Genomic DNA, 22,458 nt, shown 5'->3' on the forward strand with positions numbered 1-22,458 from the left:
CAGAAACGTAAAACATATAAGTCGCATCGCATTTTAGAAAACATATGAACTCTAATTTGTGAATATTTATGTGTCCTTTTAACCATGAAGCCGAGCTATCTTGGTCGGTCGTGAACCCAGCCTTATGGCTGAGGTCAAGTGACTCAGAAGTGTGTCGGTCAGTGTACTCAGCATATGCTATAATCACATACCTAACCAACACCTTTCGTTTCAAGTAATCAAATCCTGATCGGCTGATATATGACTTGCGTACTCTTTATCTATATCGGGATCGAAATGTCACGTGGGGATTGTCTTCTTCGACGTCATCGGACATTTCTCCGCTTTTCAGCCACTAACTTTGCCTGTCGACGCTTTTACCTAGACGCTCCTAACTCAGTCATCCCGTACATCAATGCGTCTTTACTTCCGGCCGTCCAACTGCCGCTTCTACCCCTCTTCTACCTCTCTACCACTGTTCTATCCTACTACCCCTCTTCTACCTCTCTACAACTGTTCTATCCCACTACCCCCTTCTACCTCTCTACCACTGTTTTATCCTACTACCCCTCTTCTACCTCTCTACCACTGTTCTATCCCAATACCCCTCTTCTACCTCTCTACCACTGTTCTATCCCACTACCCCTCCTCTATCCCCTCTACCACTGTTCTATCCAACTACCCCTCTTCTACCTCTCTACCACTGTTCTATCCCAATACCCCTCTTCTACCTCTCTACCACTGTTCTATCCCACTACCCCTCTTCTACCTCTCTACCACTGTTCTATCCCACTACCCTCCTCTATCCCCTCTACACATCCTACACCCTCCTCTACTCTCTTCTACCTCTCTGCCACTGTTCTATCCCACTACAAGTCCTCTATCCCCTCCACAAATCCCACATCCCGCCTCCACTCTCCTCTACCTCTTTATCACTGATCTACACCCTCTTCCCGTCCTCTACCAGCCCTATCCTTTGTTTACGCATCCTCTACTGTCGTCTACCCGTCTACCCCTCCGCTTCCCATTTAACCCTAATCTAGAACCTCTTCTACCCCTCTACTCCTTCTCTACCCTCCTCTACCCCTCCGCTACACCTTTCTCCGACCGGAAAGCGGAAGGTCTGGGGTTCGATCCCCGGCAGCGTCATACCAAGGACGTTAAAAGATGGTACTTGTTGTTACCCTGTCTGGCGCTCGGCATTAAGGGGCTAAAACAAGGACTCGTCGGCTCGGAGTCAGTATACTGTGTCTGAGTGGGGTATTCATGTTAAAATGCGGCATGGTATCTCAGTGAGCTAGCACTATAAATCGGCATCAGTCCGGCCTAGTACAAGCGAACCACACACATACATACACGTGCATGCACGTCGCCATATAAGTGCAATAATCTTGGACGCGACGTTAAACCCCATTTCACCTCACCTCACACCGCTACACCTTTAGCGCCTCTATCCTCCTCTACCACTCCTCTATTTGTATTGCCCATTGTGTATTTAGTAGAAACCATACGTGTATTTCACACCGTCATGGCAAACAGGTAGTTTGTCAAAAAGAGTACATACAATTTCATTCATGGAAAATAGATATTTAGGTGTATCTTAATGTGTGGGCTTATGTAGAGAACACATCCTTATTATGAAGGAGGGGCGGTCGGGAAGCCTAGTGGTTAAAGCGTTCGCTCGTCACGCCGAAGATTCGGGTTCTATTCCCGACATGGGGACAATGTGTGAAGCCCATTTCTGGTGTCCCCCGCCGTGATATTGCTGGAATATTGCTAAAAGCGGCGTAAAACCATACTCACTCACTCACTATTATGAAGGACACGATAACCACCTGTTTGCATCAGCTGTGTGAATTTCATAACAGACGAGGGCGGTCGGGTAGCCTGGTGGTTAAAGCGTTCGATCGTCACACCGAAGACCCGGGTTCTATTCCCGACATGGGTACAATGTGTGAAGCCCATTTCTGTTGTCCCCCGCCGTGATATTGCTGGAATATTGCTAAAAGCGGCGTAAAACCATACTCACTCACTCATAAGAGATGGACATTCAGTGTAATATAGCGAGAGATACTTTCACATATAAACATCACATAACATAATATGATATTCATTTTTTATACATGTACACTTTTTTGGACAGAGATCTCATTATGACGTATGTAACTATATGTTCCAAGCACTATGTTTAAACGGAAATTATTACAGCTAAATTGAGATATGTATATTTATGAAATATGGAATATCACTTGTTAAATGATGATCTGTGTTCAACATACATTTGAGCTGAACATTGTAATTACATTTCAAAGATATTTCCATTACAAAATTACAGTAAAGAGTGAGATTGTCTGATAGTCTTTGCTGAAATTTATTTGGGAATAATGTCATACCAACGATTGGTTGTTATATCCACACCAGTCCAAAACCTAAACTGAACAGACTGTTTTTTTATTGACGTGGTCCATGTCTCACTATCTCCATCATAACGTGATTTTAACATCGAGAAGATTTGATGAGGTCATCTGGGAGAGGATGAAGAGGTCTGCACCCAAGGGCGGGTCCAGCATTTTTAAAAGGGAGAAGTCCGGATTCCCTAGCCCCCCTACCCCGTCTGGATCCGCCCTTGGCACCAATATTTCACGGGGGCACGGGCGGCCCAGTCGTCTGAGGCGTCGCGATTCGCTGTGCGTCTTTGGGCACACCAGAAACATATGCTTGTGGGTTCGAATTCCGGCTCGCCCCGATTATGTTTCTAGGTTTGTCAGCATCAAACCCATGCTCGTGGGTTTCACTGAAGTGATAAACGTCTGAGACCTGAATCATTTCGGGCTTTCCTCCCACATTAAGCTGACACGCGGCGATATAACTGTAAACCTGTTAAAAGTGGCGTTAAACCCAACTCACTCACTCACTCACTCACTCAAGACGGAGTACAGAGGGAGTCTGCCACACTCCCCAGGGACCATATCATTAGCTGAGACGAAGATGCATAAGTTACAGAAGGCCATATGGACATTGTCAATATATGTATTGTATTTTCAGCTTCGTAACACAAGATCGGAAAGACAGCACTGTCAAATATTTTAAAGCTGTCTTGGGATGATTGGTATTCATTATTCTTTTGATTGTAGTTGATAAATCTGATTGATTTGTTTTCTTGAGATGTAAGACCACTGAATGTTTTACTGCTCGACAACATGGGAAAGCCGTTCCTAAATATTTATAAAAAAATCACAACTTAAATTTTCCTTTGAAATACCACTTTGTAGCCTTTCAATATTCCGCTTGTCGAAACAAAATAACTGTATTTAAATTTACTACCATTCCAGTGGAGTCAGAGAAATTTTCATTAACGTGTATTATATTTTGTAGCTGTGAAGGACTGTCTGTGTATGATAATTAAAATCGATGTGGTATCTAATAGGGCTGGGACATGTTACTCGGGTACTCGGGTCGGGTGGGTCTTCACTATGATCCGGCTACCCACGGGACTAAGCTGACCCGTGGTTAGTTAGGTGATATATTGTTTAATGGCAAAAATGATCTTGAACTCTATGGTTACACTACAAGTCACTAATGGTCGCATTTTTCTGACTATTAACACATTCCTTCTGATTTTCATATGTTTAAATAAAGATAAAGCTTCAGTCAACTTCTGCATGGCCAGATCGTTTTTATACGTCGACATCGTCTAAATACATTTTGCAAGGGCTACGGTCAAACTATACCCAAGCGGATATGTTGTTCCCATCTCTTCAGACCTACAGCGGTGTCGGTTAGGTACCGGGTAGCATATCTGACTATATGACTACTAATAGATGAGGTGAGATGAGGTGAAATGGGGTTTAACGTCGCGTCCAAGACCATTGCACTTATATAGCGCGTGCATGTACGTGTGTGTGTTTGTGTGGCTGCTTGTACTAGTCCGGACTGATGCCGATTTACAGTGCTAGCCCACTGAGATACCATGCCGCAGTTTAATATGAATACCCCACTCAGACACAGTATACTGACTTCGAGCCGACCAGTCCTTGTTTAAGCCCCTTAATGCCGAGCGACAGGGTAACAACAAGTACCATCTTATTTAACTCGATTTAAACATGTTATAACAACGTCGTTGTTTACGGAGTCGAAAGTGTAAACTTCGCACTAGACATTTGAAAAAAGGTAAATATAATGGATATTTCTTTTAATATTACATTTGAAAATTGAAAACAATAAAACAAAGAAAAAGGCGACGAACTACGCAGGAACAGACTATGCTATTTAATATTTAATCAACACAAAGGGACCCGCCATATGATTATTTTTTTAATTATATTTCATTTTTTAAAAATACTAATGAGGGGTAGGAGGTTTCGTTAGTGACAGGATTTATGTAATTTCTGTGAACGGTGAAGCCGAACATAATCTATTCCAGTTTGATTAGTTAATTAGTTTTGGGGATAAAACCTGAGAATCCGGTATATCCGGTTCCTAATCAATTTCGATTCACGTTAAATATAGTACCCTTAGGTCACGTAGTACTTTCTATAAAAACAACTTTATCGGGTAGGTCAGCGCTGACCACTGATAACTAAAACATATAAAAAGCCTCTTAATTGTTTGCTTGGCCTCTCACATCTGATAGGAAACGGTAAGGTCGCCTGTTAACCTTAGCTGGACATTTGTCAATCTTATGTAACTATCTACTTATGTCTTTTTCTACGGTCTTTCATACTGGTCAGAAGTGGTTGTAGTTGTGTTTGCAGTGATATTTTATTTGCTGATGTTCCTATTAAGATTGTAGTAGTATTAGAAATGTTACACTGAAAGAAAGTATTATATATATTTACTTTCAAACGTTTGTACGTAACTTCCTTAAATCATGGTCAAGATGATGTTTGCTTTCAGTGTTAGCATGTATAAATACGGCGTCATAATCATCAGTAGTAGAAGTAGTAGTAGTAGTAATAGTAGTAGTAGTAATTGTAGTAGTAGTAGTAGTAGTAGTAGTGATTGTAGTAGTAGTAGTAGTAGTGATTGTAGTAGTAGTAGTAGTAGTGATTGTAGTAGTAGTAGTTGTAGTAGTAGTATTTGTAGTAGTAATAGTAGTTGTAGTAGTTGTTGTTGTAGTAGAAGTAGTAGTTGTAGTAGTAGTAGTAGTAGTAGTTGTTGTAGTAGTAGTTGTAGTAGTAGTGGTAGTACTAGTAGTTGTAGTAGACTAGTAGTTGTAGTAGTAGAACTAGTAGTAGTTACAGTAGTAGTAGTAGTAGTAGTAGTTGTAGTAGTAATAGTTGTAGTAATTGTAGTAGTAGTAGTAGTAGTTGTTGTTGTTGTTTTAGTAGAAGTAGTAGTTGTAGTAGTAGTAGTTGTTGTAGTAGTTGTTGTAGTAGTAGTTGTAGTAGTAGTGGTAGTACTAGTAGTTGTAGTAGACTAGTAGTTGTAGTAGTAGAAATAGTAGTAGTTACAGTAGTAGTAGTAGTAGTAGTTGTAGTAGTAATAGTTGTAGTAATTGTAGTAGTAGTAGTAGTAGTTGTTGTTGTTGTTTTAGTAGAAGTAGTAGTTGTTGTAGTAGAAGTTGTAGTAGAAGTTGTAGTAGTAGTAGCAGCAGCAGCAGCAGCAGCAGTTATACCATCTGTAATTTGTACCATATTTACACATATTTTATGAAGTGGACACTTGACCTTCCAGACTTTCACAACCATGAAGTTCGCCATCGTCATCCTTGTGCTTCTTCCCCTGGCATACTGCAACATCCTCAGCCGTAAGTGTCTTGTTGATTGGTCAATGAACTAGTTCACCATTACGATCGATACAATCAGCAGCAAATAGAAAAGCCACCATGCCTACCTCTGGGTCTAGTGGTAGAGCGTCCGCCCGGAAAGCTCTTTAGCAATATTCCAGCAATATCACGGCGGGGGGACACCAATAAATTGGCTCAAATGACGTGAGTGAGGTAGCATTGTTCTACGCCGCTTTTTAGCAATATTCCAGCAATATCACGGCGGGAGACACAAGAAATAGGCTTGACACATTGTACCTAAAAATACGTTAAAAGATGGTACTTTATGTAACCATGCCTGGCGTTCGACAATGAGGGGCTAAAACAAGGACTGGTTGGCTCGGAGTCAGAATACTGTGTCTGAGTGGGGTATACATGTTAAACTGCGGCATGGTATCCCTGTGGTCTAGCACTTTAAAGTCGACATTAGTCTCGACTAGTACAAGCAGCCACACACACACGTGCATACACGTCGGTATATAAGTGAAATAATCTTGAACGAGACGTTTACACCATACGTCGTTACGTCAATCGCTCGCCCTCATCCCCTGTCTAAGGCGCCACAAGTCGTTGTGCAGAGTTGTGTTCATCACCCACTCACTCACTCACTCACTCACTATGTTTTCCTGTTTTCCTGTCCAGAGTTCTCCCACCTGTTTGATGGCGCTGAGCTGAAGTCGATTGTACAGAAGATCTTTGACACGGTTGGTTCCGACGCCACCGAGTCTGCCTGTGAATCAGAGTGCGTCGTCCTCGTCCACAATAACGTCCTCTTGTCCAGCGGTTGCGACCTCGTTTGCAGATCGTGAGTGAACGTCCATGTATTATACATGTAGCCTGGTCAACTTGGCTTGAAAATGACCAAACATTTCATACTCACAAGACATATCTGCAAACAGCAGAGTCGATTTACGATTCCGACGACCAGTATTTCAAGATCATGTGTTTATGAATCACTATCAAATAGTGATGACACCAGGTGTTCTAATACTTACAGAATATGTGTTCTTACTTCCATAATGGACTGCCTCCGTGGTCTAGTGGTAGAGCGTCCGCCCGGAGAGCTGAAGGTCCGGTGTTCGATACCCCCCGCGTCATACCAAAAGATGTTAAAAGATGGTACTTGTTGTTACCCTGTCTGGCGCTCGGCATTAAGGGGCTAAAACAAGGACTGGTCGGCTTGGAGTCAGTATACTGTGTCTGAGTGGGGTATCATGTAAAACAGCGGCATGGTATCTCAGTGGGCTAGCACTATAAATCGGCATCAGTCCGGACTAGTACAAGCAGCCACACACACGTGCATGCACGTCGCTATACAAGTGCAATAATATTGGACGCGACGTTAAACCCAATTTCACCCAACCTCACCTCACCTCACCTCACCTCACTTCCATAATGACAACTGTCACCTTAACCATATCCTATCTTCTCACTTTAAGCTGGCCTACGTCTTTTTAAACCAACATCCATCAGTAAACGTGATTCACCGTAATCTATTTAAGACCAAGCATCGCATCTAAGAGAGAATAGATATCATCTGTAGACCTACAAAAAATGTGTTCTTGCTTCCAGCTTCCAGTCCCTCGTCAGCCACTTCCACATCGCCTAGACCCGGGCACCGGTTCCAACATTGTTACACCAATAAAACTGTAAAAAAATATGTTTGTCGTTGCGTTTTTAACGTTATTGTGAGTTGGCATCAACAACATCAGCGTCATCAACAACATGCACACGAGGACAACAACACTTCCGCAATCTTCTCAACTAAGGAGCCTACACATAGAGTGTTTTAGTCCTACACTACAGATGCAGTGATGGTTCATGGAGCCTACACATAGTGTTTTAGTCCTACAGTACAGATGCAGTGATGGTTCATAGAGCCTACACATAGAGTGTTTTAGTCCTACACTACAGATGTAGTGATGGTTCATGGAGCCTACACATAGAGTGTTTTAGTCCTACAGTACAGATGCAGTGATGGTTCATGGAGCCTACACATAGAGTGTTTTAGTCCTACACTACAGATGTAGTGATGGTTCATGGAGCCTACACATAGAGTGTTTTAGTCCTACAGTACAGATGCAGTGATGGTTCATGGGGCCTACACATAGATTGTTTTAGTCCTACAGTACAGATGTTGTGATGGTTCATAGAGCCTACACATAGTGTTTTAGTTCTACAGTACAGATGTAGTGATGGTTCATAGAGCCTACACATAGTGTTTTGGTGCTACAGTACAGATGTAGTGATGGTTCATGGGGCCTACACATAGAGTGTTTTAGTCCTACACTACAGATGCAGTGATGGTTCATGGAGCCTACACATAGAGTGTTTTAGTCCTACACTACAGATGTAGTGATGGTTCATAGAGCCTACACATAGAGTGTTTTAGTCCTACAGTACAGATGCAGTGATGGTTCATAGAGCCTACACATAGTGTTTTGGTGCTACAGTACAGATGCAGTGATGGTTCATGGAGCCTACACATAGAGTGTTTTAGTCCTACAGTACAGATGCAGTGATGGTTCAAAGAGCCTACAAATAGAGTGTTTAAGTCCTACAGTTTAGATGCAGTGATGGTTCCTAGAGCCTACACATAGAGTGTTTTAGTCCTACAGTACAGATGCAGTGATGGTTCATGGAGCCTACACATAGAGTGTTTTAGTCCTACAGTACAGATGCAGTGATGGTTCAAAGAGCCTACAAATAGAGTGTTTAAGTCCTACAGTTTAGATGCAGTGATGGTTCCTAGAGCCTACACATAGAGTGTTTTAGTCCTACAGTACAGATGCAGTGATGGTTCATGGAGCCTACACATAGAGTGTTTTAGTCCTACAGTACAGATGCAGTGATGGTTCATAGAGCCTACACATAGTGTTTTGGTGCTACAGTACAGATGCAGTGATGGTTCATGGAGCCTACACATAGAGTGTTTTAGTCCTACAGTACAGATGCAGTGATGGTTCAAAGAGCCTACAAATAGAGTGTTTAAGTCCTACAGTTTAGATGCAGTGATGGTTCCTAGAGCCTACACATAGAGTGTTTTAGTCCTACAGTACAGATGCAGTGATGGTTCATGGAGCCTACACATAGAGTGTTTTAGTCCTACAGTACAGATGCAGTGATGGTTCAAAGAGCCTACAAATAGAGTGTTTAAGTCCTACAGTTTAGATGCAGTGATGGTTCCTAGAGCCTACACATAGAGTGTTTTAGTCCTACAGTACAGATGTAGTGATGGTTCATGGAGCCTACACATAGAGTGTTTTAGTCCTACACTACAGATGTAGTGATGGTTCATAGAGCCTACACATAGAGTGTTTTAGTCCTACAGTACAGATGCAGTGATGGTTCCTAGAGCCTACACATAGAGTGTTTTAGTCCTACACTACAGATGCAGTAATGGTTCATAGAGCCTACACATAGTGTTTTGGTGCTACAGTACAGATGCAGTGATGGTTCATGGAGCCTACACATAGTGTTTTAGTCCTACACTACAGATGCAGTGATGGTTCAAAGAGCCTACAAATAGAGTGTTTAAGTCCTACAGTTTAGATGCAGTGATGGTTCATAGAGCCTACACATAGAGTGTTTTAGTCCTACAGTACAGATGCAGTGATGGTTCATAGAGCCTACACATAGAGTGTTTTAGTGCTACAGTACAGACGCAGTGATGGTTCATAGAGCCTACACATAGAGTGTTTTAGTTCTACAGTACAGATGCATTGATGGTACATAGAGCCTACACATAGAGTGTTTTAGTCCTACAGTACAGATGCAGTGATGGTTCATAGAGCCTACACATAGAGTGTTTTAGTCCTACAGTACAGATGCAGTGATGGTTCATAGAGCCTACACATAGAGTGTTTTAGTCCTACAGTACAGATGCAGTGATGGTTCATAGAGCCTACACATAGAGTGTTTTAGTGCTACAGTACAGATGCATTGATGGTACATAGAGCCTACACATAGAGTGTTTTAGTCCTATAATACAGATGCATTGATGGTACATAGAGCCTACACATAGAGTGTTTTAGTGCTACAGTACAGATGCATTGATGGTACATAGAGCCTACACATAGAGTGTTTTAGTTCTACAGTACAGACGCAGTGATGGTTCCTAGAGCCTACACATAGAGTGTTTTAGTGCTACAGTACAGACGCAGTGATGGTTCCTAGAGCCTACTCATAGAGTGTTTTAGTTCTACAGTACAGACGCAGTGATGGTTCCTAGAGCCTACACATAGAGTGTTTTAGTTCTACAGTACAGACGCAGTGATGGTTCCTAGAGCCTACACATAGAGTGTTTTAGTTCTACAGTACAGACGCAGTGATGGTTCCTAGAGCCTACACATAGAGTGTTTTAGTTCTACAGTACAGACGCAGTGATGGTTCCTAGAGCCTACACATAGAGTGTTTTAGTTCTACAGTACAGACGCAGTGATGGTTCCTAGAGCCTACACATAGAGTGTTTTAGTTCTACAGTACAGACGCAGTGATGGTTCCTAGAGCCTACTCATAGAGTGTTTTAGTTCTACAGTACAGACGCAGTGATGGTTCCTAGAGCCTACACATAGAGTGTTTTAGTTCTACAGTACAGACGCAGTGATGGTTCCTAGAGCCTACTCATAGAGTGTTTTAGTTCTACAGTACAGACGCAGTGATGGTTCCTAGAGCCTACTCATAGAGTGTTTTAGTTCTACAGTACAGACGCAGTGATGGTTCCTAGGCGCACTGGGCGTAGGGGCGGTCGGGTAGCCTGAACGCGTTCGCTCGTCACGCCGAAGATCCGAGATTCCCGACATGAGTACATTGTGTGAAGCCCATTTCTGGTGTCCCGTCGTGATGATGCTGGAATATTTGTTAAAAGCAACGTATAACCATAATCACTTACTCACTCACTCCCCATTGGGCGTAAAAGTCAAAATAGTGGTGAAAATTATATAAATAGATATCTGAAAATCAGTGTTAACACCAGGTGTTCGCGAAAAGGGTAAGCATGCCCTGCCCTACCGGTAGCCCCCACCAAACATTCTATTTGCATAAAAAAAGTTTGCGTCTGTAGCCTGCTAGTCTGTCTCTCAGATGTTTTTTAAAAACTTATATATTCCCAGAAACTCGGCGTTAGTCGAGCTGTCTACCACGCACCGGAATACTCCTGCCATGCTGCGGCAGCATGTAAACAAACCAGACAAGCAAGTGATTGACCAGAAGTCTAGTCACACGATATCGTACCCCCACATGTCTTTAGTATACGATGTATGTGCTGTCAACGACGGGTTTACCTGTCCAAAATTAAACTTTTAGAAGAAGTGATGTATTGCTGGATTAGTACGAAAGCCTAATGGTGCCACTTTGGTAGTATATATATATATTATATCATTTGATCGACATTTTTCGTAAATTCAATTATTTGTTTATTTTCTCGAAAGTTTGAAAACGTTATCGTTACTTCGAGATTATTCTCGTTACTTCGATTATGTTCTCGAAATTTCGATTAAAAATACAAAATTAATGCAACCAAAGAGGCACCATTAGGCTTCCGTAGATGAGAGGTAGTTGCGGGGAACACCAGTTTTCACTTGGCCACTGTCAACCATCTAGGGGCAAATAGACCAAGCAGTCTTTACTTTACGTCTTTCTTGATTTCCAGTTCTATTTAACGAAAAGTCTTTGACCAGTAAAAGTCAAGTAATTTATATTACAGGTAAGAAAAAACAATTATGTCCCACGTGGGTTTCCCGTGCCCATGGACTTCAACAATGTTGTGTGTTGTCTACGACCTGTGTCGCTCTGGGTTACATAAGATACACAACATGTCTCCACTCAATAGGTTTGAATGAATAAGTGAGTGAGTTTTGTTTAACGCCGACATTTTTTAGTTATATCATGGCGTGTCAGCTTGATGTGGGAGGAAAGCTCGGAGTGGTGCAGGTGTTGGAAGCGACGGGGGAGAGAGCAGAGGAGAGGGGAGGGAGAGAGCGGTAGATTCCGAGAGAGAGAGAGAGAGGGAGAGAGATGTTTTGTTTTGTTTGTTTGTTGTTTTACGCCGCACTCAGCATTATTCCAGCTATATGACGGCGGTCTGTAAATAATCGATTCTGGACCTGACAATTCAGTGATTAATATCATGAGCATCGATCCAAGGAATTGGGATCAATGACATGCTCCAACCAAGTCAGCGAGCCTCACCACCCGATCCCGTTAGTCGCCTCTTACGACAAGCATAGTCGCCTTTTACGGCAAGCATGGGTTGCTGAAGACCTATTCTACCCCGGAGCTTCACGGTCCTTTAAAAGGATGGTACACACTTGCTTCCTGACCACCGGTCAGAAATTGTGTGCAGAGACCCGCAGTTGGTAGGTATATAGTAAAAAATGGAAACGAAAGCATTTCTGCTGCTGCTGTCAACCCGACTATACCACGTATGTCGTCCCTACGTTCAGTATAATGCAAGAGTTAAGGGAGGTAACTTTGACTCTGGTCCAGTACGTAGTCATCTTCCTGAGGCAAGGGCAAGAGAGAGAGAGGGGGGGGTGGGGGCGAGAGACGGGTTGAGAAGGGGGTAAGAGAGACACAGAGAGAGAGAGAGAGAGAGAGAGAGAGAGAGAGAGAGAGAGAGAGAGAGACGCAAGTGCAATAATATTGGAAGCAAAGCGTCGTTAAGCCCGGCCTCTCATACCACAGTGTAATATGTGCCTTTATATAACCAGTGTAACATTGACGTGTCATCCACAACCTGAAGTTTAGGTTGCTATTTAAAACAAATATGTATAGATAACACTCCACAGTGTCGACATTTGTTAATTTTCATACAATATGTGAGAGTTAAAGGATTCTTTACTTTCAGGATAGGTTACGCTATCTCCAAGGAGTAATGTATATATATAGCCACAAATGTCGTCATCTGTCTCTTGTCTTCAATAGGTAAGTTGGTCTGGACAAATATTTCTTTGTTTGCTGTTACCGAATCTCTTCATTCGTTCATAGTGCCTAACATGGGTACAATGTGTGAAGCCCATATCTGGTGTCCCCGCAGTGATTTTGCTGGACCATTGCTAAAAGCGGCGTAAAGCCAAACTCACTCACTCACTCACCCTTTCCATATTCAATACGAATCACTTTCAAATAGCGATGATACCGGGTGTTCGCGAATAAGTGAACGTATCCAACCTCACTGTCGGCTCCCGTTAGAAAATCATATAACGTCAAGGCCAGAGAGCAACCAGTCTCGATTGTCCATCGAAGCTCGTGCAAGTCAATTGCATGATACATGTCTCTTCTGTGACTAGTGGATATACTTTTGTGATCAGTGCATTACAAAGTGTTCATAGTGAGGATAAACCCAACTCACTCAGTCCAATTGCATAATACTCTATTTTATGGAAAGTTAACCTTGAATAAAGATTTCATATAGTAAATGCATAACGGCAACCTTTGTTTGTTTGTTGTTTAACGCCGCACTCAGCATTATTCAACCTACATTGTATATATGACGCCGGTCTGTAAATAATCGACCTGGACCAGACAATCCAGTGGTTGACATCATTAGCATTGATCTACGCAACTGGGATACGGTGACATGCATCAACCAAGTCAGCGAGCCTGATCACCCGATCCCGTTAGTCGCCTCTTACGACAAGCATAGTCAGTCGCCTTTTACGACAAGCATGGGTTGCTGAAGACCTATTCTACCTCGGATCTTCAGGGGTACAAAACGGCAACGGGTTCGTAGAGGCAACGTCTTTCTTACGTCTTCCGCCACAACGGCCGGTTCTCATAACCTCAGTTCAATCAAGCAAGCAAGCAATACTTTATACAGTATGAAGGCCCAAGGCCCATATAAACAAATACCAATCTACAAGTGAAGTGAGGTGAAATGGCGTTTAACGTCGCGTCCAAGATCATTGCACTTATAAAGCGACGTGAATGTACGTGTGTGTGTTTGGGTGTGGCTGCTTGTACTAGTCCGGACTGATGCCGATTTATAGTGTTAGCTCACTGAGATACCATGCCGCAGTTTAACATGAATACCAAACTCAGACACAGTATACTGACTCCGAGCCGACCAGTCCTTGTTTTAGCCCCTTAATGCCGAGCGCCAGACAGGGTAACAACAAGTACCATCTTTTGACGTCTTTTGGTATGACGCGGCCGGAGATCGAACACCGGACCTTCCGCTCTCCGGACGGACGCTCTACCACTAGACCACGGAGGCGGTCCAATCTACAAGTGTGGTAGTGACAAAATACATAATTTAAACATTGTTTAATAAAATTGATATAGACAAAAGTAGATATCCGATTTTTATTCTTCGACACACTAAGTCTTATTAAACATTTTGTGTCTCCAACCTTTTAAGACAGCCAAACAAAACCCAACCTAAGAGAGAGTAGCAGGTATCTAATATTTGAAGCCCAATTTTTATACCTTATATTGTGTAAATAAAGTAACGAGTTGAGGGTGGGGGGTGAGCTGTTGCGATATTCATGTATTGATACCATTTCACACGAGAACCCAACACTATATACATGTGAGTTGATATATATTGGATATCGGCAACATTTAAAATGGCAGTGTTCGTCTGACTAGGTTCATTTGATATTTTTTGCACCACAATATATATAACAGTAACTACGTACCATCTTCCCGAGGCAAGGGCGTTAAAGTCCAATTTTCGCCCTCGCCGAACTAGGCTGGAATTTCAAGGCTCGATCGTAGCGCCACCAGTGGCTTTTCCGAGTTATGCCCCTTCTATGTCCCGCTAACTGACCAATCACTTGTATTTGCTTCAAATAAAATGATCGCGCCCTGTCAAGACCGTGGACACGATTTAATCGTCATTAAAGGTCTATTTTGAAATAAAACGGGTCTTACCTTGCGAAGTGCATCAAATCACTTGAGCATGCTTGATTAAAAACATGAAAAGATTTGCAAGATATCCGTCGACGCCCAGTTGGCGGTATATATGATTCGCAAATCCTGCAGTCAACCGAAATCTGCTCGTTTAAATCGATATTGTTTGCGAACCAGTTCCTCGATTTTGATTGCACTATGCATAGATTCGTTACTCCAGCCAAAAGGTAACTCCGGAATTCCAGTCTAGTTCAGCAAGAGGGGAAACTGGACTTTTATAGTCAGCTGACGCCCTTGCCTCGGGAAGATGACTACGTACTGGACCAGAGTCAAAGTTACCTCCCTTAACTCTGTAAACAGCAACACCAACACTTGCATTGTACTGAACGTAGGGACGACATACGTGGTAATGTCGGGTTGTCAGCAGCAGCAAAAATGCTTTCGTTTCCATTTCTTACAATATACTTACCAACTGCGGGTCTCTGCACACAATTTCTGACCGGTGGTCAGGAAGCAAGTGTGTACCATCCTTTTAAAGGACCGTGAAGATCCGGGGTAGAATAGGTCTTCAGCAACCCATGCTTGCCGTGAAAGGCGACTATGCTTGTCGTAAGCGGCGACTAACGGAATCGGGTGGTCAGGCTCGCTGACTTGGTTGATGCATGTCATCGAATCCCAGCTACGTAGATCGATGCTCACGGTATCAATCACTGGATTGTCAGGTCCAGACTCGATTATTTAAAGACCGACGTCATATAGCTAGAATATTGCTGAGTACGGAGTAAACAACAATAAACAAACAAATTTACGCGGGTAAAAATGCAAGACCTAAAAAATTGAACCATAATTCTTTGAAAATGGGTACAAATGTTTAATTGTGGGCAGCTAAAGAAACAAAGCGTCTCTCAGACATAGGTATTCTGGCTTAACCTAGGTTCTTTTGCACCGTGTCTGTGACTCAGCAAGAAAAAAATGCAGTTTTACTATCATGCTGTTTTTTTGTTTTTTTTCTTATTCAATAAGAGTGAAAAAAAGAGTTGTAGGTACGATGGGCGTTCAATAAGTTTTGCAACTTCAATATAAGAGCAAGTCGCAGAATATCTTGTGCACTTATATTTTTCAACATAATCTCAATTCACCTCAATACACTCTTCCATTTGTCCTTCAAGGTTTTAATACCACTTTTATAGAAATACGCAGATTGGCCCTCTAACCACGCCTCTGTGGCAGCCTTTATGTCCTCGTCATCCTGGAAGCGTCTTCCACGTAGGGCAGATTTCATTTGCTGGAACAGGAAATAGTCACTGGGGCTACGTCTGGGCTGTAGGGTGGATGATTTAATTGTTCGAATCCCCATTTACATATGGCGGCCACACGCGATCATGGATTTCTTTTGCTTCGCATCCCTCCTTGGTGAGGAACTTTATTACAGCGCGTTGTTCATGTATGATAGAATCCATGTTTGTGACCACCCTTAGGTGAATGAAGCCATCACATCTAACTTATTGTTGTGTCTGGTACTTGTTACGCCACGTGTCAACCTGATGTTATGACTAGTGCCACACCTGCCACAAGTTGACATTGTTTGTGTAAACACAAATGCCCAAATTGAAAAACTTTCTGGACGCCCGTCGTATTAAGGAAGAGTGGATGTGCCTCCAACAAAAACTTAAAACGGAAGCCAAGCCTACAAAAGAACCAAATAATGATAACCTTGAAATAAATCAACCTTACTCAATGGAAGAGCTCCTGTACGAACTCCAAAATAGGAAAAAGGGAACAGCCCCAGGACTAGACCTAACATCCAACCAAATAATCAAAAAATTCCCCCCTAAACTACTCCAGGCACTACTTAAACTATATAACCTCATCAATCAAAACGGACAGGTACCTACTCCCTGGAAACAGGCACTAGTCATCCCAATCCCTAAACCCGATAAACCAGCTAACCAGGCTAATTCTTATAGACCAATCTCCTTAAACTCAAACCTATGTAAAGTAATGGAATTTATGACCAAAAACAGAACACAACACTACCTAACTCAAAATAACATCATAAAGCCAGACCAAAGCGGCTTCACTCCTGGCCGCTCAACCTTAGATAATCTCGCCCGACTAGAACAGGACATTAAGACAGGACAACTCAACTAACAATACACAACAGGCATTTTTCTGGACTTCTCCAAAGCATTCGACATGGTATGGCAAAATACAAAAACTTTAAAAAATGGGACTAAAAAGACAAATATTAAACTACATCCAGGACTTTCTAAACGATCGTAAAAAACAGGGGGTATAGACCATACACTATAGAACATGGCACTGCCCAGGGCAGTATCCTCAGCCCCATAATCTTTAATGTAATGATAAATGATCTTTTCGACGGCCTATCCCCTAAAATAAACACATCCAAATTCGCAGATGACGGAGCCCTCTGGATCCGCACTAAAAGCATCAAAATGTCCCAAAATCTACTCCAAAAATCCCTAAGCAAAATACAGCAATGGGCTGACAAATGGGGCTTCTCCCTAAACTCGGAAAAAAACCAGGAATAGTATTCAAACACAAAAACGTGAAACATGCCACCCCTAATCTTCAGCTAAACAACAAACCAATCAAATTCCAAAAACAAACTAAATACCTAGGTCTAAGTTTCGATGAACATCTCTCATGGGATGCTCACGTAAAAAACCTAACTACCAAATGCAGCAAAGACTTAAACACGCTAAGATGCCCAAATGGCTCCAACTGGGGGGCCTCTAAAGATACCCTCCTCTCACTATACATTTCACTAATTAGATCTAAACTAGACTACGGCTGTGCCATCTACGATACCCTATACAAATCTCTCACCCCAAAACTAGACTCAATACAATATCAGGCTCTTAGACTAGTCACACGAACCCAATATGGCACCTCTTTCACTTCACTCCAGGCCCTAACAGGAGAAATGCCAGTAAATCTACGCAGAAAACACCTTACCCGAAACTTCTGGGCTGCGTCCCAATCAATCCCCGCATCCAAAATCTAATAAACCAGAATATCCGACCTCAAAACTAAGCTCTAACTAGGAAACACCCTCTACTTACACCAATATCCCAACGAATAATCAACTACCTAAACGAACACCAAATAAACAATCTAAAACAAAACTGCAAACAATCAAATATCTTCACCCCAAAATAGACATATCCCTAGCCAACACAACAAACAAACAAACCGACCCAAACATAGCTAAAACGACTACACTAGCATACATACACGAACATTGGCCAAATTGGTGTCACATCTACACAGACGGATCCTCTGATCCGATCTCCAACCACACAGGTTTCGGAGTCCACATCGCACAACCAACTAAAAACACACAATCCTTTCGACTCCCAAACAACCAATCTATCTTTACAGCAGAGCTAATGGGCATGGCATCAGCCCTCCAAAACCAACAATCTAAAAAACATCAAAAGATCCTAATACTCACAGACTCCCTGCAGGCCCTCCAAAATAAAAACACCAAAAACCGTCCCAAACTTATAAACAAAATATTAAAAAGCGCAAACGACTTAACTAAGGCAGGCAAACAAATAGTATTCATTTGGATCCCCGCCCACGTAGGAATATACGGCAACGAAAACGCCGATAAAGCTGCTAAACAATCCCTTAAAATAACGAAAACGCCGATAAAGCTGCTAAACAATCCCTTAAAATCCCTGAAATAAGCTTAGAACTACCCATATCAAAATCAGAAATCAAAAGTATCAACAAACGGAAAATCAGCAAAAAATGGCATAACCTATATCTAAAATCAAATAGCCAAATCCAAAAAGTTCTCAAAAAACCCTTAACTAAACCAAAAACCCTCCATCCATCCAAAAAAATCGATAGAGTAATCACTAAACTCCAAACAGGACACACCAACCTAAATAGCCACCTCAAAAAAAATAAAAAACACGCAACATGAAACTGCCCACACTGCAAACACCTAGAAACCCCAGAACACGCACTCATACACTGCACCCACTACCAAACACACCGAGCTACACTACAAACAACCCTCAATCTAAATAAGGCTCTTACTCTAGAAGCAATCCTAAACCCACAAAATAAAATTGAAAAATTTAAAGCCCTAGGCGTAAAACTGATCTAATTAAGCGCATCTAAAACCCAACAACCTACCAAAACAAACCTCATAAACCAACAATCACACCATAATCAGCTCCCTTAGTCCGCCCACCATACCCTCTTGGCATTCATTCCAAATCTCAAAGTTCCAAAATTTCTATATAAGCAACCACTAAACTGCACCCACCCACCGGGTTGCAAAACTTCTCTTTCCCCCTCCCCCCCTCCTTCGGAAATACTCTAAATGTCCCGGCCGGGCCCGTGTGCGAAATACGCTAAAAGTCGGAAAGCGCACGTAAAATCTCCAATGTATGTAGGTAAGTAAGCCTCTGTGGTCAGTTAACTTTTGCCACTTGCACCGTGTTAGGCGGATAAAGCTTTTCTGCAGGGTTTCGTGTATTACGCGATTTGGCAATGTTCGTTTAGTAATCGTGTAATTTTGTTGAAAATATATCACCAAATGAGAGCAATAGTGTTGTGATATGTTTACTTTTAGTCTGCAAGACCACATTTAGAGCTCCGAAAGTATGAATGTTTAGTATGATTCAAAACGTGTGTGTATGTATGCGTTTGTGTGCCTGTGCGTGTGAGTGTGTGTATGTGCGCGTGTATGCCTGTCCTTATGTGTGTCTGTGCGTGTGTGCCTGTGCGTGTGTGTGTGTCTGTGCGTATGTGTGTGTGCGGGTGTGTGTGTCTGTGCGTGTGCGTGTGTATGTCTGTGCGTTTATGTGCCTGTGCGTGTCCGTGCGTGTGTGCCTGTGCGTGTGTGTGTCTGGGTGTATGTGCGTGAGTGCATGTGCGTGTGTGTGCGTTTTTGTTTTTGTGCCTGTGCGTGTGTGTACCTGTGCGTGTGTGTCTGTGCGCGCGCATGTAAAGAAATTCATGTCCAACATAATTCACATTGTGATGGTAACTTCAGAAGACGGTTTTTTACCAGATTTATGAAATAACATGAGTGTGGATCGGTTTGCCAAAATATCATCAAGTAGTTCCTGTATACATGACCACCTATCGAGACTCTGAGGAACGGATGTTATATTGTGCGCATTCAGCAATTGTAAAGCTATATCGGGCTGGCAAGAAATTACTCGACTCTCGCCGCGCTAGCGGTCCACGCAGTTGAAGTACGGTGCAACACAATCTCCGAAGTCACCACACGATACGGTTGAGGCCGGATCAAAGAAACGAAAACCCGATATGTCCCGGAATACTTACGGCGGTACCGCCTGGCTGCTGTAGCATGAAATTGTACCCCGATGGCGTGACACACAGTTAACCTGTTTAATTAGGTCCGATCACATTCCACAGTTGATCGTAATGTAGGTACCGATGGCATCATAAGACGCCGCAAAATCGCCGTGCAGAGTTCAGCCCCTTACACGCGTCGGGATCCGATGATTATGACCTTTCGTTTGTCATCACCATTTCCGTGCTCGTGGGTTTCATCATCTTCCCGAGGCAAAGGTGTCAACTAACTTATATCTAGCCTACTTTCCACCTTTGACATTTCAAGCCTACATTTCTTGGCTTGATCCTGGCGCCTCCCCACATCAAACTGAATGCCGCGATATGAGCAAAGCTGCATGCACACACCTCTACTCAGTCATTTACTCTTGATCTTACTCTATGAAATTTATTCCAGAAATCTGCAGTCATGAAGGTCTTTGTCGTCGCCCTTGTTCTCCTCCTCCCCACTATTTTATAGTGTTTAGCCCACTGAGATACCATGCCGTAGTTTTAACATGAATACCCCACTCAGACACAGTAAGCTGACTCCGAGCTGACAAGTCCTTGCTTTAGCCCCTTAATGCCGAGCGCCAGAAAGGGTAACAACAAGTACCATCTCTTGCCGTCTCAATTGTGTTTCAATGAAGCCGAGATATTAAGAGTGTCGTCTTTATTTTCTCATACCTACCTGTGATGGCGTAGCCTAATGGGAAACGTGTTGACAAGTCACGCCGCCTAGGGTTCGACTCCAAATATGGATTAAACATGCCCATTTCTGTTATCATGTTGTCATGCAGTGATTATTACAGACGGCTTAAAACCACACTCACTCACTCACTCACTCTGATGAATACTTCCTGTGTGTATTTCTAAAAGTGTGTCCAGCAACAAGTGTGTCCAGTTTGTCCTATTTCTATTGACATGTGTGTACAAAAATGTAACTCGAACACAAACCTCGACCATTGACAAGAATCGAACTCATGGCAAAGGAAAGTCCTCCTCATGACACACGCTAAACACATACTGGATATTATATAATTATTATACCCCAATGATTTATCGTATAGATTCGTCATGCATGATAACCTGTATTGAATTTCGTTTGTGTGTAATTATTTTCTCAAACCAGAGTTTACACACATCTTCGATGTCAGTGAGCTGAAGAATGTTGTCCAGAAGATCGCTGACACCATCGGATCTGACGCCACCGAGGCTGCTTGTGAGAGTGAGTGCGCCACCATCCTGCATAACAACGCTCTCCTCTCCAGTGGTTGCGACCTCGTCTGCAGATCGTAAGGATGTTTTTAAAAAAAAAAAAATGATAAAAAATATGCTGAATTTTTATTTTTTCAATTTTAGACATACCAAAAAAGTATCACTTGATATGCTCAATGTCCTGAAAAAGACGTATTGTGAAGAAGAAAAAGGGAGAAGAGATTTTTGTATGTTTTGAAGACGACATTGTTAACGTATTTATTTTCGTTTCACCTGTGCGTCAGTCTTTTAATAATCTTGTCATATAGTGAGTGAGTGAATGAGTCATGTAGCAGAAATTTGCACTATAATGACAAGCGTCTCCCACATCAATAACTGTATGCTATCCTCTCACTTTAAGCTGACCTACTTCTATTTGAAAGACGTTAAACCAGCATCCGTTATTAAATATGATACACCGTAAGGCTAAGCAACGCATCTAAGATAGAGTGAATATCATTTGTAGACCTGAAAAAAATGTGTTCTTGCTTCCAGCTTCCAGTCCCTCGTCAGCCACTTCCACATCGCCTAGACCTGGGCACCGGTTCCAACATTGTCACGCTAAAATAAACTGTAAAAAACAATGTTTGCGTTTATGTTTTTTTTTGTTTTTTACAAAGATATATTGTCGTGAGTAGGTGTAAGCGACATCCATGGTAATGAATGCTCTTACTGCATAAGCATGGTTCGTAACACCCATTTCACAAATCTCTCCACCGATGTAGTTATTGTACCCAGTGGTGCCGTTCATAGAGCATGCACATGCGACAGGGTATTAGAGCACTAAAGTGGGGCATGCTGGGTGATGCGTGTGCATCCAAGATGGACTCACGTCCGTTTCCGGGAGGGCGTGCGCATGCCTTCAAGATGGCGTCACCAACACCTTCACCACCACCTCCTCCACCACCACCTCCAACACCACTTTTTAAAAAATGAAAATTAAGGATTTAACGTGCGCTTCTGTTCCTTTTTTCATTTTTCATTTTACGAGCTCTTCTTATGTCCACCTCCTCCCCGGAACCGGATGTGACGCCATCTTGAAGGCATGCGCACGCCCTCCCAGAAACGGACATGGCGCCATCTTGGATGCGCACGCATCACCCAGCATGCCCCTCTTTGCCAATCCAGGATCCAGGATACAGTGGTGGTTCACGGCGCCCATAGATACAGTGGTGGTTCACGGTGTCCCATACACAGTGGTGGTTCATTGTGTCCCATACACAGTGGTTCAAGGTGCCCATAGATACACTGGTGGT

General features: G+C 42.6%; 2 protein-coding genes across 2 annotated transcripts; both read left to right on the forward strand.

Annotated features, from left to right (window-relative positions):
- Positions 1-5,667: 5,667 nt before the first annotated feature.
- LOC139464498 (uncharacterized) lies at positions 5,668-7,375 on the forward strand. Its single transcript, XM_071246023.1, has 3 exons — positions 5,668-5,728; positions 6,389-6,551; positions 7,319-7,375. The coding sequence occupies exons 1-3, from the start codon at positions 5,668-5,670 to the stop codon at positions 7,353-7,355; spliced, it is 261 nt and encodes an 86-aa protein (XP_071102124.1). The 3' UTR covers positions 7,356-7,375.
- Positions 7,376-20,375: 13,000 nt separating this feature from the next.
- LOC139464499 (uncharacterized) lies at positions 20,376-21,734 on the forward strand. The gene is made up of 3 exons (XM_071246024.1): positions 20,376-20,409; positions 21,048-21,240; positions 21,698-21,734. The coding sequence occupies exons 1-3, from the start codon at positions 20,376-20,378 to the stop codon at positions 21,732-21,734; spliced, it is 264 nt and encodes an 87-aa protein (XP_071102125.1).
- The last annotated feature ends 724 nt before the right edge of the window (positions 21,735-22,458 follow it).

The sequence above is a fragment of the Haliotis cracherodii genome, unplaced genomic scaffold, assembly GCF_022045235.1.
Source record: "Haliotis cracherodii isolate W230 unplaced genomic scaffold, xgHalCrac1.p SCAF_17, whole genome shotgun sequence".
In the NCBI taxonomy this organism is placed as follows: domain Eukaryota; kingdom Metazoa; phylum Mollusca; class Gastropoda; order Lepetellida; family Haliotidae; genus Haliotis; species Haliotis cracherodii.

Coding starts and splice junctions, on each gene's coding strand:
- LOC139464498 (XM_071246023.1), top strand. CDS start 5,668: ATGAAGTTCGCCATCGTCATCCTTGTGCTTCTTCCCCTGGCATACTGC. Junction 5,729..6,388: donor ATACTGCAACATCCTCAGCC/GTAAGTGTCTTG, acceptor TTTCCTGTCCAG/AGTTCTCCCACCTGTTTGAT. Junction 6,552..7,318: donor TGCGACCTCGTTTGCAGATC/GTGAGTGAACGT, acceptor TCTTGCTTCCAG/CTTCCAGTCCCTCGTCAGCC.
- LOC139464499 (XM_071246024.1), top strand. CDS start 20,376: ATGAAGGTCTTTGTCGTCGCCCTTGTTCTCCTCC. Junction 20,410..21,047: donor CGTCGCCCTTGTTCTCCTCC/TCCCCACTATTT, acceptor TGTATTGAATTT/CGTTTGTGTGTAATTATTTT. Junction 21,241..21,697: donor TGCGACCTCGTCTGCAGATC/GTAAGGATGTTT, acceptor TCTTGCTTCCAG/CTTCCAGTCCCTCGTCAGCC.